Source organism: Nicotiana tabacum, chromosome 14, assembly GCF_000715075.1.
Source record: "Nicotiana tabacum cultivar K326 chromosome 14, ASM71507v2, whole genome shotgun sequence".
Taxonomy (NCBI): Eukaryota; Viridiplantae; Streptophyta; class Magnoliopsida; order Solanales; family Solanaceae; genus Nicotiana; species Nicotiana tabacum.
Genome location: NC_134093.1, coordinates 49909811 through 49923877, shown reverse-complemented (window position 1 = coordinate 49923877; position 14067 = coordinate 49909811). Strand labels below are relative to the sequence as shown.

Genomic DNA, 14067 nt, shown 5'->3' with positions numbered 1-14067 from the left:
GAGCTAGAAAATAAAATAGAATGTGATTGTGAAACATGAGTTAGACCACAAAAAATGTGCTAGTTGGCACGACGATCTAAGTAGGCCAAAAATGCAAAACTACACATTAGCACCAAATATGGATAGTAAGTTTGATATGATAGCTCAAAGAGAATGAATGCTCTTATTTTTACTAGCTACATGAGTTTTTGCATCTATCTCTGCACGCTATATGTACTTACCAACTGCAACGTGCAATTTTCCATAATTTTCATCCCAAGGGAACATAAACAAGAGGAATTGGCTAAGACGTAAGCTCTCTCTACCTATAACGATTAGTCATATAAGGATAAAAAGGGACCCTATTTTCTATCAAAAACATTTTTAGAGAAATAAAATTCTCAAAATTTTCAACGGTCTTAAATAATAACGAAATCTTTTTATGAATTTGGTCAAAGTTCATTACGTCCTTTCAAAAACAAATCTAGGCAAAAGCTGGGCCCGTTTGGCCATGTAAACAATTTCACTTTTTTAGATTTTGTTTTTTTTTTTCGAAATCAGTGTTTGGCCATAAAATTTTTAATTTTCACTTGAATATGCATTTTGGAATTTTTCGAAAATTTGAAAAACTCCAAAAAGTTATTTTTCAAAATTTTTACTTCAGATCACTCACAAAATTCAAAACCAGTCCAAAATTGTATTCATGTCCAAACACAACTCTAATTTTCAAATATTATTTTCACTTGGAAAATAATTTCACATTTTTTTTTAAAATTTTATAATTTTTATGTCCAAACGCCCACTAACTTATATTGATTAAATAATAAATTGAAGTGAAAATATGGATAATTAAGTAGAGTTTAGGATAATAGTGTATGTAAAGTCATGTGCCAGATATTCATAGGATTGGGGTAAACACGGGTGCCTATAAACTAAAAAAAGGATAACAAAATAAAACAAAGCTAAATAGATATACCGGTCTGATACATAAAGCGGACAAACTAAATTAACCATCTAGACCATTTCTGTAAAATCGTGACAAATTAGAGGGTATATCTGGAATAAAGAAAATCTCCTTTCCCGCCATTCGCTACTCGCCTCTTCCATGTACAAAACAGAATTTACAACTCCAACCAATTACAGCCTCGGTTAAAATCAGTCTCCACTAATCTGTTACTCAACAACTCACATAACCGTTTCTTTCTCCTCTCTCTTTCTCTCTAGAACTAGAACAATGGCCGACGTACTCTTCCTAGTCTCTGTTGTACTACTCGCCGCCGGCAGTACACCTCCGGCACTGCTGTCAACACCACCGCCGTCTTCAGGCTGCGCTGACGAACTAGTGGCGTTCTCTCCATGCCTTCCGTACATTTCCGACTCCCCGAACAACATCTCCGATTCGCCTCCGGTTCAGTGTTGCGATAACTTCGCGGCGGCGTTTGATGATAATACTGCGATTTGTCTTTGTTACCTCGTTCATAACCCTCAGATCCTTGGTTTCCCTATCAATTCAACGAAGCTGATCTCGCTAACTTCTGTTTGTCCTGTTAAGGAGAATGAAGGAGAGGAGAATTTATCTCTTGAATCTCTCTGTTCAGGTAATTTTGCTTCCGATTTCACGCCTGTTTACGTACATTTTCTGTGACTGCACATGAATCTTCTAGATGTATCGAAACTTTTCGTTATGGACTGATAGTAATATTATACTTGGAAGTAAATGTGTTAATTAAAGTTGCTCTGTTTCAAAATGTTTGATGCTTCCGTCTTAGATGTTCAGGCTAATTTTGATTTAATCGATCGGTATTTTAAAAATGTTTATTTAATTTTAATGTTTAATCATTTTGATATGAGGTGAATTCTAGCTTATGTAATTGTGTAGTTTGTAAATACTTATCTAAACTTTTTTTTTTAAAATGATTCAATTTAGCTCTAACAGTTGATCAAAACTGGATAGATGAGATTATGAGAAGTTCCAATATGGGACAATAGAGAACTATATTACCTATACTAGATTTTTTGTTGTTTCTTTGAGGAAACAAAAAAAGGAAAATACTGGTTCTGCTTTTGGCAGCAGTAATTTTTATACGATAGAGTTCAGAATGTGCTGCTTACCTACGTAAGCATTTTCCTAATACATGCATTTAGATTTGGAAGAATTTGCTACATACCTTGTGATGCAGTCGATACAAACGAAGATTTATATAGTATGGAATAATGCATACTGGTAGTATTAATTACTAAGGTAAAATGATAAACCTTATGTAGAAAACACATGTTATGTATGCATCATTTGCGAGTAAATATATTCACTTAGCGTGGATCATGATTCCATAGTTGCATTTGAAAGTACAAGAGGGGTTCCATAGTTGACTAAGTTTTAGTTTAGTCGACTGGTTTTCGAACAGCATACAGATAAGATAGAGATGAATGCAATAAATTGAAAGCAAAACAAGACACAATAGTTTTTATACTAGTTTAGTACCAGTGTGGTACTTACGTCCAGTTTCCCTTGGGTCACAAGGGTTCTCTTAGATCTTGATAAAGAATTACAACACTGATGGTTTTAGCTCGTTCACCACCAACGATGTTTAGCAACAATAATTTCTGGATGTTGACACAATTCTCTTTTGTGTTCTAACTCTTCCTATCTTTTGTGGTACTCGTAGACTTAAGAATACAGTGCTTGTACTAAGAACTAGAGAGACTTAGAAGACAGTGTTTGTAGTTGCGCAGTTCAATCCTTGAGTTTGCCAGTGTTCTTATAGGCGAGTATTGTTGTGTATTTGGTATTTGATTCGAGGAAGTTCCTTCAAGAGAGATGGGCTAGATTTATTAATCCAAGGAGTGCTATGTTCCATGCCGAAAATGATCAGCACTTCAAGTTGTCTCATTTGGCGGGGTGGATTAATTAATCGAAGGAGTGCTTCATTGTTTTATCAAAGAAATGAGCAGCACTTCTAATTGTCTCCCACTATGTTGTGTTTCGTACTCAAATTGTTTTCGTCCTTCGTTCTTGGTCTTCTTGGCTAGTGCTTCTGCTGAATCTTCTGGGATTTGGTTTCCTTTTTGATAGCTTCTTGTCCTAGCATCATCTGATTTAGCATCACCAACTTTTCTTTGATCTCATTTCCTTCTGTTGGTGCCTTGATTCCTACAATCAAAGTAGATAGGAATTAGTTTTGCACAATTGTCATCATTGAAACTTGGATATAACAGCATTAACTTAAAAAGAGTTGTAACTTAGCCATATATGAGTAGTCCATCTGCAGTATTACATAGCTAGTTCCAAACTGAGCACTATTCCTGGAACCAATGCCTTAACCAGTTAACCTCTTTCTCTATTGCCCATTTTGTTTCTAATTTTACACTTGAGTTTCATTCACCACTTGCGTTATTCTGGACTCCTTTAGGGGCACATATATGAATTGCAGTATACTTCTAAGAGTTCAGTATACTCATGTTAACCTATTCGACACAAATATGTTAAAGACAAATGAAAAATTACATATATAGTTCATTACACAGAAGATTTTACATTCAAAGATTATCCATTTCAATCAGTACACAATATCTCTCGACATAAAAATGCTTACTATTTTTGTTTCCGTGACTCAGGATCAACTATGCTGCCTCCTTTTCGGGCGATAACAGGTAATTCTCCTTTGATCTTTTGCTATTACCAAACTGGTGATGCTATTTATTCAGAATATCCTGCTCACTTCATTGTGTAAAAATTTCTAGCAGATCACAGGGGTTCAAGTTCGGGTCCAAGGCGTCCTAGCCTTAGCCCTAGCCCAAGTCCTAGGCCTACACCACGCATTCCACACCCAGGTAAGCTACACTAATTGGAACTGATATTTATATCTTCTGTTTCTTTTAATGTTTATAACTTTGACATACCAATTGTTCCCTTCAATTTTCATGAATACCTTGCTACCACATTTAGGGGCACTATTGTATCTCTAATCACATTCATAAATTGATAAAGCCACAAACTGCATTTCTAGAAGCTTAGATAGGAAACTACTACTACTAGCTTCCAATATGGACGAAAAATGAATGGAAGAATAAAACAGGGGAATGAATTTTGAAGGGGGGAGTTGAGTTTATACTAGAAAAAATGAATTATCACTTTATTGCAGGTGATCATGATAACCCTTCACCGCAAGAACCACCAGGACAAGGCAATTCATCACCACCATCCTCTGATGTTGATGATAATCCTTCTCCTGCTGCTCAGGCCACACCATCATGTGCATCAACCATAGCCATACGAATACTGAGTTACCATATAGGGTTTCTCATTCCAATATTGATTTTCCTGTTTTTCTCTGAATGTGGTGATAATCCTTCTCGTGCTGCCTAGGCCACACCATCATGTGTATCAATCATAGCAAAAGGAATAATGATATGGAATTACTATCTCTGTGGTCTCTCTGCCATAATATTCACTCTCCGGTATTTCTCTCGCAAGAACACAACTTAGGTATTACTGTCTCTTTCATGGCTTCATAAACACACAGGTCAACATATTAATAACTCCTTCTGAAGTGTAAGCATCAGATTGGATTTTGAAAAACACCTATTGTGAGGCTTGGAAGCCCTAGTAGTTTCATTCTGACCTCCAAAAAAACAAAACAGATGTTGCCAGTTTTATTTGTACTGGAGTTATTTCCACTCATTCTGGTACATAATCTGAGTATTAATCTTGTATTGCAGTTTTCATATACCATTAGAATGTAGTTGGCTGGTTTATATGCAATTGCAATAGAATTTTGCGTTCATTATATGTCATCTCAATATATAGCTCACAGGCTTTGTTGGCGTTTTTGCTGGATCGGTGCGATGATCTAAAAATGCCTTTATGTATCTACGCACTCTTAAATATGCTTTTAGCATATGCTCAATTTAGAAAATACATCAGTTTTCCTGAGCCGAGGGTCTATGAGAAACATCTTCTCTATCCTCACAAGGTAGGGGTAAGGTCTGCGTAAATTCCACGGTGTAGGATAATACTGGGTATGTTGTTGTAGAAAATATATCAGTTTAGCCTAATAAACAACACGTATTTTTTCGTTACTTTGCTTTTACTTTGTGCTTTTGTGCACTTAATATTTGTTCTCAGCTAGAGGATTCTATCAAATATCTGCTCATTGACAATAAGGGAGTTGGACAAGATAGAATTATATATTAGTTCAAAGGAAATAATGAAAAATCCTGTCTTACTAGCTACAGCCATCCATTCTATTACTAACTCGTATTGCTCTTGTTCGTCCTTTTCCTTAGTTCTTAGCTTCAGTTGATCAGTTGGTGTCACCATTTACTGAGCGATAAATTTACATGTCATAAGGACTAGAACTAGATGAAATATATGTGTACGTTGCTCTTTCTTTGTTTTTTTTTCCCTAGAGGCGTTAGGGGAGGCCGGAGAAAGGGGAAAGGGGGGAGGGGGGGTGGGAGATTGTTAGTGCTTATCCATTTAATATATGAATTATCAAAAGTACTTCTATGTTTACTTTAAGCTCTCTCTCTTGTTCTTCTTTCTAAATTTGGGTTACAAAAAAGGAGATTCCATTAAGAATTGAATAAAACAATTAAAACTTCCAAAAAGGTGAGAATAATTTTCTTTTCTTGGGTTATATATACTATTATTTGATTGCTTTCAAGAAATAACGTAAGATGGGTATGTAAACTAGAAATTTTACAGATTACTCCATCTTTTACCCCATCATATGGCAGATATTCTCAATAAATGACAAACACTTTTAATACTTTGCCCTTTCATTTGTTTCCATTATTCTAGAGGACTTTTTTAGTCTGGCACTCAAGTTGGTGTAGGAAATTGGAAACGTTCTCTTTCTTCCAATCAACACTGCCTTTAAGTTCAATATACCGTCAGCGCTCCGAAGTTTGAGGGAGTAAAATGAAGCCACCCTTTAACATATTCAGAATGTTAAATCTGGCAAGGTTATTCTAGAAAAAGATAGCCTGATTAGCTCCAAAATGATCCATAAGAAGCCTCAGAATCTATGTGAAGCAGCTTCCAGCAAACCTACCTCCCAACTTTCTCTTTTAGCATATTAAGTTCTCCCCTGCATTATTCACTTGAAGCTCTTATAGTTTATTTGAAACTTATCCTCCAACACAATCCACATGCTTAATCGAGTCTTTTTAACCAACAGCCTCAATCAAACTAACTCTATTTTGGTCTGAAGCTTATTGGTGACCCCTGTATTACCGCTATTTTCAAACAAATGAATGAAGAGACACATGCTAGCATAAAACATGTGATAGTTGAAACATAAGAAAGTCTCACATCACCAGCTTTCCATCAACCTGGAACTTGAAAATAATTAAAACTAAATTCCTTCCTACAACTGGTGTACCGATCAAACAACGAACACTTGTAGCATCAGATATTTAGGCAGTTATAATGACTGAAGTTTTTCCCATCACATAAGATTCATATGCTTAAAGAGTAAACAAAACAACCAAAAGCAGAGCTTCAAGAGTCGGAAACAGGGGCATCTTTGACAGACTGGCGCCAAGCATATTCCCTAGCTCCATCCTTGTCGACAATTTTAATCACAAAGTTTGGTGGGGCAACCACCAGCCTAGATCGGATCTCCATGATGCACTTATCTGCTAAATCAACAGCTTCTTCAACTGTCATGTCCTTCCGGTAGTGCCTATCCATCATGGCGAGAGAGAAATAGGAGCCATAACCAAATGCTGCCTTATCCACTTTGTGAAGAGTAGCGATATAATCAATGTAATAAAGAGAAGGGCCTGTCTCCTTGTCATAGCCAGCCAGGATAATGTTCACCATGTAAGGATTCTACAAAAACAACATTGCAGTTACCCAATGTGTAGCAGATAACCAATTGCACATCAAAATTCTGAAAACTAGCCCTTGAAAGAATGACGACTTTTCAAGGATAAAAACAGACCGGAAGGTTTCTTTCCCCAACATCCTCTCCATAATAAGTAATCAAAACCAAGGAATTCAAAGATAAGGGACAATAAGGGCGAAAACTGGCCAAGACACTCTACATTTTGTTTTAAAAAGCTTCAGATGTCAAACAGAAGAGTGTGACACCTTGGTTCCATTGTCATAAATCTGATCATGCTTATAAAGAGAGATGGTAGGAAAGATCAATGATGCACCCATTTAGGTGGACCCTAACAGGTGTATAAATATAATTATTAACACACAGTAGCAACTAAAGAATGCAGCGGAGAATGGATTTATTGGCTTTAGTATTTCACCAGTTCATTACAGTATCTTAAAAAAGAAAAAAACAAATTACGAGAATCTTGCACATTTTCTTTTATCTATAGCTACACTGCTGCCCAGATTCAGCTTTATTTTGCTTCTCTACTCTGTAACCAAAAGATTAAGTAATACCATTTGTGTGATACTATCAATACTCTTACCATGTAAAGTCAAATCTGAAATCAATCTTTTCTACCACCATTCTCCCTTTATCTATTATTTGGTTTTCCACATATCAGACTTCACTATTTGGTAAGTAAGATCTCTTCCTATCAAAACTATGTCTCATAAGCGGGATTGAAGGAGAAATACAAATTAGTATTTCCTAATACGACATTGTTTCCCTTCTCTTTTTCTTTCTTTCCTTTTCATTTTAGATTCTAACGCAAGACTAGGCTGTATCTTCAAGCCAAGCTCTCTTCTCTAATCCTCTTCTCAATTCAACATAAACTCAAAGTCATTATTATTTTCTTTTCCCATTTAGTAGTTGTATATAATTGAGTTTTAAACAATAGGTGTCTTGGCTTTAAGCATTCTAGAATTTTAACTAGAAGTTTAAAAAGATAGGGTGTTAATGCATTTAAACAGTTCTTTTTCTTCTCTTTTCTTGAGGTGTTTCATCTATTCCATGGTTTTTGTTATCCTTTTACAGGAAACACATCTATACTGATCAGGCAAAAACTTAGGAGAAATAGTTTGATTACAATGTTTGCTTTCAATAAAGCACTATGCGAGCTGTAATGTACAGAGGAATAGGTAAAATGAATTTTCTTGCAACATTTAGCAATGATGATATCTGTGCTATAAATTGATTCCTGTCTCCCATGCTAAAGTAAGTTTTAATTGCACATATACGTTTTTCTGAATGATGTTCATATGGATATCTACATGATAGTGGTGTGTAATTTGTTAGGGAATGTGGGTTCAAAGATGTCCTAATGAATACAAGTGATTCTTCTCCTGTTAACAGATCCTATTCAAGAATTTTTCCCGAACAAGTGATCCAATTCAAGATTTTTAAATGGGTGAATGACTATCTGCCCACATCTTCCTCATATGCATGCTTCCTCTTAATGGTGGCCAATTCTTAACGACTTCATTTCCAACTGTATTAACACATTAACCGTAGTCAGTACTCAAGCTGGAGCAAACCCCCTCCCCCTCCTTGTCCAACTTAATTTAGATGGTTGTTCTAAGGTTAATTCGGTTTGAAGTGGCGGTGGAGGAACCAGCGCAAGCCGTATGGCGACATATCCTAGGCCTATTTAACTAGTCATAAAAAGAGAGCAAGGTGGTTTCGGTGTAAATGGTTTTGAAGCAAGTCACTATTTATTTCATCGTACTTCACAACTACGAGATTAACAAGAATACATGGAGGCCATAAAGCTGCAACAATAACAACCCAGTATAATCCCACTAGTGGGGTTTGGGGAGGGTAGTGTGTACGCAGACCTTACCCCTACCTTGGGGTAGAGAGGCTGTTTCCGATAGACCCTCGGCTCCCTCCCTCCAAGAACTCCCCGCCTTGCTCTTGGGGCGACTCAAACTCACAACCTATTGGTCGAAAGTGGAGGGTGCTTACCACTAGAGCAACCCACTCTTGTCAAGGTGGGAGGCCACAGAGCTACTAAAATTCCCCAGCTTTACAAGATGGGAATCGAACCCTCACCAACAAGGTGAAAGTTCAGGTAGCCAGCCCACGGAGCTACTACAATTCCCCAAATTAGAAAAGATTAAAAATGATTTCCATGCGACACAGGGTTCAAAGGGCACATATAGAGGATAAAAAGAGAAAAGGTCACTTGAGATAATTTGGTCATGTTTTATGTAAACCTACAAATGCACCAATATGCAGGTGTGATACAATGATGATTGAAGGTGCAAAAAGAGAAGGATCTAAACCTAAAATCATATAGAGGGAAGTTCTCCGAGAGGACCTAAAATGCTTTCTGCTCTCTCTAAATCCCTATGGATTTAGCTAAGAATGAACACAACGGAAGCAAATGATCAGTGTAGATGATCCCAATTAGTTGGAGTAAGACTTAATGGTTGATACCTACACTAAATCTCATACTTGCCAGAATCTGTTTAGTTTGCTAAATGATTTGTTTGTCAGTGCAGGAATAAGTGTGAGACCTAAAGAAACTCTAATTTTAGATAACCCTTACTTTGTCTTAAAAGACAAATTACTGAGTATTAAAATAAAGTGGGCCCCAATAAAGCAAAATCAATGTAGAGAATTTATAAGCCAACCTCAATTAGTTAAAAAATTAGTTTGGAACTGAAGCTTAGGTGATTGACCCATCACTATCTTTTAGCAAAAATATATATTGAGCAGACAGACAAGTCCGTGCCTTGAAATCAAGTTAAACGCACAATGATTTTTGCAAACAGCTTGTTTTACTTCTACAACCGTGACCTACAAGTCATCAAGGAAGCAACTCAAACATTGCACCAAAACTTGCCCTCTATATCTTCACTGGTATACGCACTAATACTACAGCTGAGCAAGAGATTTATGTTAGGATCAGAAAGGCTCCTCAACGTTGTTTATCATGCAATTATACCCAAAACTGACAGATTGGCTATATAGTAGAGGTTATACTAAGTTTTATACAAGGAAGTTTCTCTACTTCCTGGAACTTAAATTCTGGCCCCTACTTCCTGGAACATAAATTTTATCATTTCCAGATTCTGAATGGTCGTTTTGTTGTTTTTAACTTTCTTCCTTTTATTTTTTTGGGGGGATGATAATTGAACAGTAAGTTATGTAAATCTGAGGTAAGACCTCCAGTTAACATTGTCACCAAGGAAGCTAACACAAGAAGACAGAACTTTCACAAAATTTAGGAGTGCAATCAAAGATAACGATCTTCATGGTGAAGCTAATGTATACACAAAATGGAGAGAATTCAACTACATTAAATGACATTAAGTGATGATGTACAAAATTGTTACTGCTGCAGACACTTTGAAACACAAGGTTGATAATATGGCTAGACTCAAAAATGCTACAACAGGAAATGGCACCAGAAGTGCCAACCTTGTGCCATTACCAACAGTATGTTATGCCCTGATAAATATGCAGAATGCAACGGCTTAGACACAACAACAGCGACTCACTATTAGATAGAGCAGACAACTACAAGCAGTAGCATATGCCAAACTTGCCAGGACGAACTTACTTTGCTTCTCAATAACTTTTTCATCCATACAAACAATAATAGAAAACCAGAGAAAGATGCTTAATTGTTTCAGCATCTGTTTAAATTTTCAATTTCCTTCTTTGTCTAGCTTTACAGAACCACAAAATGAAATGGGCCTGAATAGAGAGAAATGGTTTCAAGGATTCACTCCGATGACCCCAACTACTTTGGAGTAACGCTTACTACTTCATTGACGGGCGGATCTAGTGAATAAGTTACAGGTTCATTTGAACACAATAGTTTCGGCTTAGACCCTACATATGTGTTACAAAAAATCACTAAATAAGTAAAAATAATAGATTTGGAACCCAGTAAATTAGATGAGATGTGGTCGAACTCCTAATTCGAACTCATAAAGTTCAAATGCTGCATCCGCCTCTGTTGATTGAGTTTATAGTTTGATTATTAATTGATTGATTAACTGATTGAAACGCCAAGCCCTAATTTTGACATTTTGGACTTCTACAAATTTAAAACCCTAAAATTGCACAATAAAACAAAACAGGCCCAATTCATCATTTAACCACAGTACTAAAACCCTAGATGCTATATGCAATACCTTTCGTAAGGCTGTAGCAAGCTCGCCTCTTGTAAAATTAGCCGCAGCAGCCGTAGTCAACGGAATACCATTACGGAACTGGTACAACGCCACATTTTTCTGCACATACTCAGTGAACTGAGCTCTGTAATTTCACCCAAAAAATACTCAAAAACTCAACATAAATAAAAAGTTCATGGAAATCAAAAATATGATTACTGAATCTAGGAAATATAACCTGTCGCCGGCTTCACCGCTCGCTCCCATGAGCTTGTGAGAATCGAGGATCATGATTTTGTCTTCGTTGGATTTGTGAACCAGTATACTGTGCACCGCGGATGAATCCGCCACCACCAGTGCAAATCCATTGCCCACCATCCCGAATACGCACTCCATCTTCTTCTAGGAAAAAGTTCTGAGGATTTCTCACACACAAATCTGAGGTTTGGTTTCGAATAAGAGCTTTGAAGGCGTCTGTCTTGGAGAACAAGCAGAGTTAAGCAGAGTTTGCTTCAGTTTTGAGTTAATTGCACTTTCCTCTATATATCTTATCATTATTGTATCAAACTACCTAACACTTTTTGAAATTTAGAATTCTACTACACAAACTTTAATTTATTTCTATGACTATGATTTACTTATTGTCCCTCAGTTAAGGCAGAATACATATACGGCTACTTTAACTTGCCCAATATTTTCATTTGGCTACCTGGACTAAGGCATGTACCTATTAAATACATTAAATAGCACAATTATGTGTCAATTTAACTTTGCCCGCTTATTTGGTACAAGACGTGAGAAACACCCAAACTGAGCGCGTGACTTCTTCCATAGCCGTTGACATGGATTCCACAACGGTAAAATTTAAGATCCCCTCCCTTTATTAATTTATCCCAACAGAATCCCAAAGTTAATAAACCCTAAACCCTCTCATCTTCTCCCTTTCTTCTCCCATGGTAAATCTGCGACTAAACTGAAATAGAAGAATTCCAGTTTCAATTTTTCCTCTTCTCGCTGTAATTTAAGATTCAAGTTTCTTCTCCTCACATTAAATCAAGCTTCAATTTCTTCATTTTCTTCTTTGCACTACATAATATCTGCCGAATATGGTGTACTTATGTCGATGTGGGCATGTTGCAAAGTTTCAAACTTCTTGGACTTATAAAAACCTAGGTCGCTGATTCTACTGCTGCCATTTGGGAAAAGTAAGTATTTTTGTTAATTTTTTTAAAAAAATTCGAAATCTTCAATCTCAAGTCGTGTCTTTCTTCCTTGTAGGCATTTGGTGTATGCAAATTCTTTATGTGGCATGATGATCAAATGCCTGAGCAACCAAGGAGGGTTATTTGTGGTCTCTTAAAAAAGCTAACAATCTTGAAAGAAAAAATCCTCGGTTGAAGTGGGTTGTGGCTCTATTGTTGCTTTATATAAGCTGGACTTGGCTTAAGGCTACCTAGTTTCCAGCAATTTGTTATGTATTAATGGATGGTTTAGGGTAGGTTTTGTTCAGTATTTTATAATTTGTAATGTGTAGTTTGTTCTAGCATTGGTTTGGCCTATTGATCATTAATCTGCAGTTTTCACCTTATGTTTGTACAGATTATGTAATGTAACAAATCGTTCATTCTCTTAATATGAATTCCAATATTCGTTGTTCATTACTTTAAGCTGTCTTTATGCATAATTTTCAATGAGTTATGAGAACAATTCAATTAAATGCCAATAACTATATTCCCACTACAATTAGTAGTTCCAAAATACTATAGATAAGTGGCCCATATATGAGCTTCAAAATAAACATCAACGAGAAGTCATAGGTAAGTCAAAATAAAAGTTTTAAGTTGCCTTCTAGATCTAACAGTTTGTTACATATTCAAAACAACGACAATCCTAACATCAACTACTTATCAGCAGCTCCTCTTTCATGTACTGATATTCTTGAGGAGTTTGTTCTAGCATTGGTTTGGCCTATTGATCATTAATCTGCAGTTTTCACCTTATGTTTGTACAGATTATGTAATGTAACAAATCGTTCATTCTCTTAATATGAATTCCAATATTCGTTGTTCATTACTTTAAGCTGTCTTTATGCATAATTTTCAATGAGTTATGAGAACAATTCAATTAAATGCCAATAACTATATTCCCACTACAATTAGTAGTTCCAAAATACTATAGATAAGTGGCCCATATATGAGCTTCAAAATAAACATCAACGAGAAGTCATAGGTAAGTCAAAATAAAAGTTTTAAGTTGCCTTCTAGATCTAACAGTTTGTTACATATTCAAAACAACGACAATCCTAACATCAACTACTTATCAGCAGCTCCTCTTTCATGTACTGATATTCTTGAGGAGTTTGTTCTAGCATTGGTTTGGCCTATTGATCATTAATCTGCAGTTTTCACCTTATGTTTGTACAGATTATGTAATGTAACAAATCGTTCATTCTCTTAATATGAATTCCAATATTCGTTGTTCATTACTTTAAGCTGTCTTTATGCATAATTTTCAATGAGTTATGAGAACAATTCAATTAAATGCCAATAACTATATTCCCACTACAATTAGTAGTTCCAAAATACTATAGATAAGTGGCCCATATATGAGCTTCAAAATAAACATCAACGAGAAGTCATAGGTAAGTCAAAATAAAAGTTTTAAGTTGCCTTCTAGATCTAACAGTTTGTTACATATTCAAAACAACGACAATCCTAACATCAACTACTTATCAGCAGCTCCTCTTTCATGTACTGATATTCTTGAGGATTTTGTGCTGGTTGGATCTGTTGATGGTTGGATTTTTCTACTGAATGCACTCATATGCTGCAATTGTGCAGTTATGATTGCTTTTCTACCTCTCTATTTCAGGTCATGTGGTTGGAAACCAATATCAATATTAGTCCCAACTGCACTCGTCACAGCATTTTCACCCATGATAAGTCTTTTAAAAGTTGTACCAGGCTGGAATGTCACAATATCATGACACATTAGTCACATGCATTTGGGTTTCCATAATATTAGTAAAACAATGTATGCTTGTTAACTTACATTTAGGATTGTTCTAG

The 14067-nt window shown here is 36.0% G+C and overlaps 2 protein-coding genes across 4 annotated transcripts; one reads left to right on the top strand and one right to left on the bottom strand.

The window, feature by feature from the left end:
• The first annotated feature begins 1122 nt into the window (after positions 1 to 1122).
• On the top strand, positions 1123 to 4733 carry LOC107776570 (non-specific lipid transfer protein GPI-anchored 25). 3 transcript variants are annotated; one of them, XM_016596486.2, is made up of 4 exons: positions 1123 to 1577; positions 3595 to 3630; positions 3724 to 3810; positions 4122 to 4733. In XM_016596486.2, the coding sequence occupies exons 1-4, from the start codon at positions 1214 to 1216 to the stop codon at positions 4343 to 4345; spliced, it is 711 nt and encodes a 236-aa protein (XP_016451972.1). In that variant the 5' UTR covers positions 1123 to 1213; the 3' UTR covers positions 4346 to 4733. The 3 variants fall into 3 exon arrangements, with proteins under 3 accessions (XP_016451972.1, XP_016451971.1, XP_075086475.1); XM_016596485.2 differs by having other exon boundaries at positions 3721 to 3810; XM_075230374.1 differs by lacking the exon at positions 3595 to 3630 and having other exon boundaries at positions 1123 to 1609; positions 3721 to 3810.
• Positions 4734 to 6304: 1571 nt separating this feature from the next.
• LOC107776568 (proteasome subunit beta type-2-A) lies at positions 6305 to 11511 on the bottom strand. Its single transcript, XM_016596482.2, has 3 exons — positions 11238 to 11511; positions 11021 to 11144; positions 6305 to 6817 (listed from the first exon to the last, which is right to left on the bottom strand). Exons 1-3 carry the CDS (start codon positions 11393 to 11395, stop codon positions 6485 to 6487), a joined length of 615 nt encoding a protein of 204 aa, XP_016451968.2. The 5' UTR covers positions 11396 to 11511; the 3' UTR covers positions 6305 to 6484.
• Positions 11512 to 14067: the final 2556 nt, after the last annotated feature.

Excerpts from the sequence above, each read along its gene's own strand:
- LOC107776570 (XM_016596485.2), top strand. The coding sequence starts at position 1,214 with ATGGCCGACGTACTCTTCCTAGTCTCTGTTGTACTACTCGCCGCCGGC. Across the intron at positions 3,631-3,720 it reads TCCTTTTCGGGCGATAACAG|CAGATCACAGGGGTTCAAGT; the intron begins GTAATTCTCCTT and ends AAAAATTTCTAG. Across the intron at positions 3,811-4,121 it reads ACCACGCATTCCACACCCAG|GTGATCATGATAACCCTTCA; the intron begins GTAAGCTACACT and ends ACTTTATTGCAG.
- LOC107776568 (XM_016596482.2), bottom strand. The coding sequence starts at position 11,395 with ATGGAGTGCGTATTCGGGATGGTGGGCAATGGATTTGCACTGGTGGTG. Across the intron at positions 11,145-11,237 it reads AGCGGTGAAGCCGGCGACAG|AGCTCAGTTCACTGAGTATG; the intron begins GTTATATTTCCT and ends GTGAAATTACAG. Across the intron at positions 6,818-11,020 it reads TTGCTACAGCCTTACGAAAG|AATCCTTACATGGTGAACAT; the intron begins GTATTGCATATA and ends TTGTTTTTGTAG.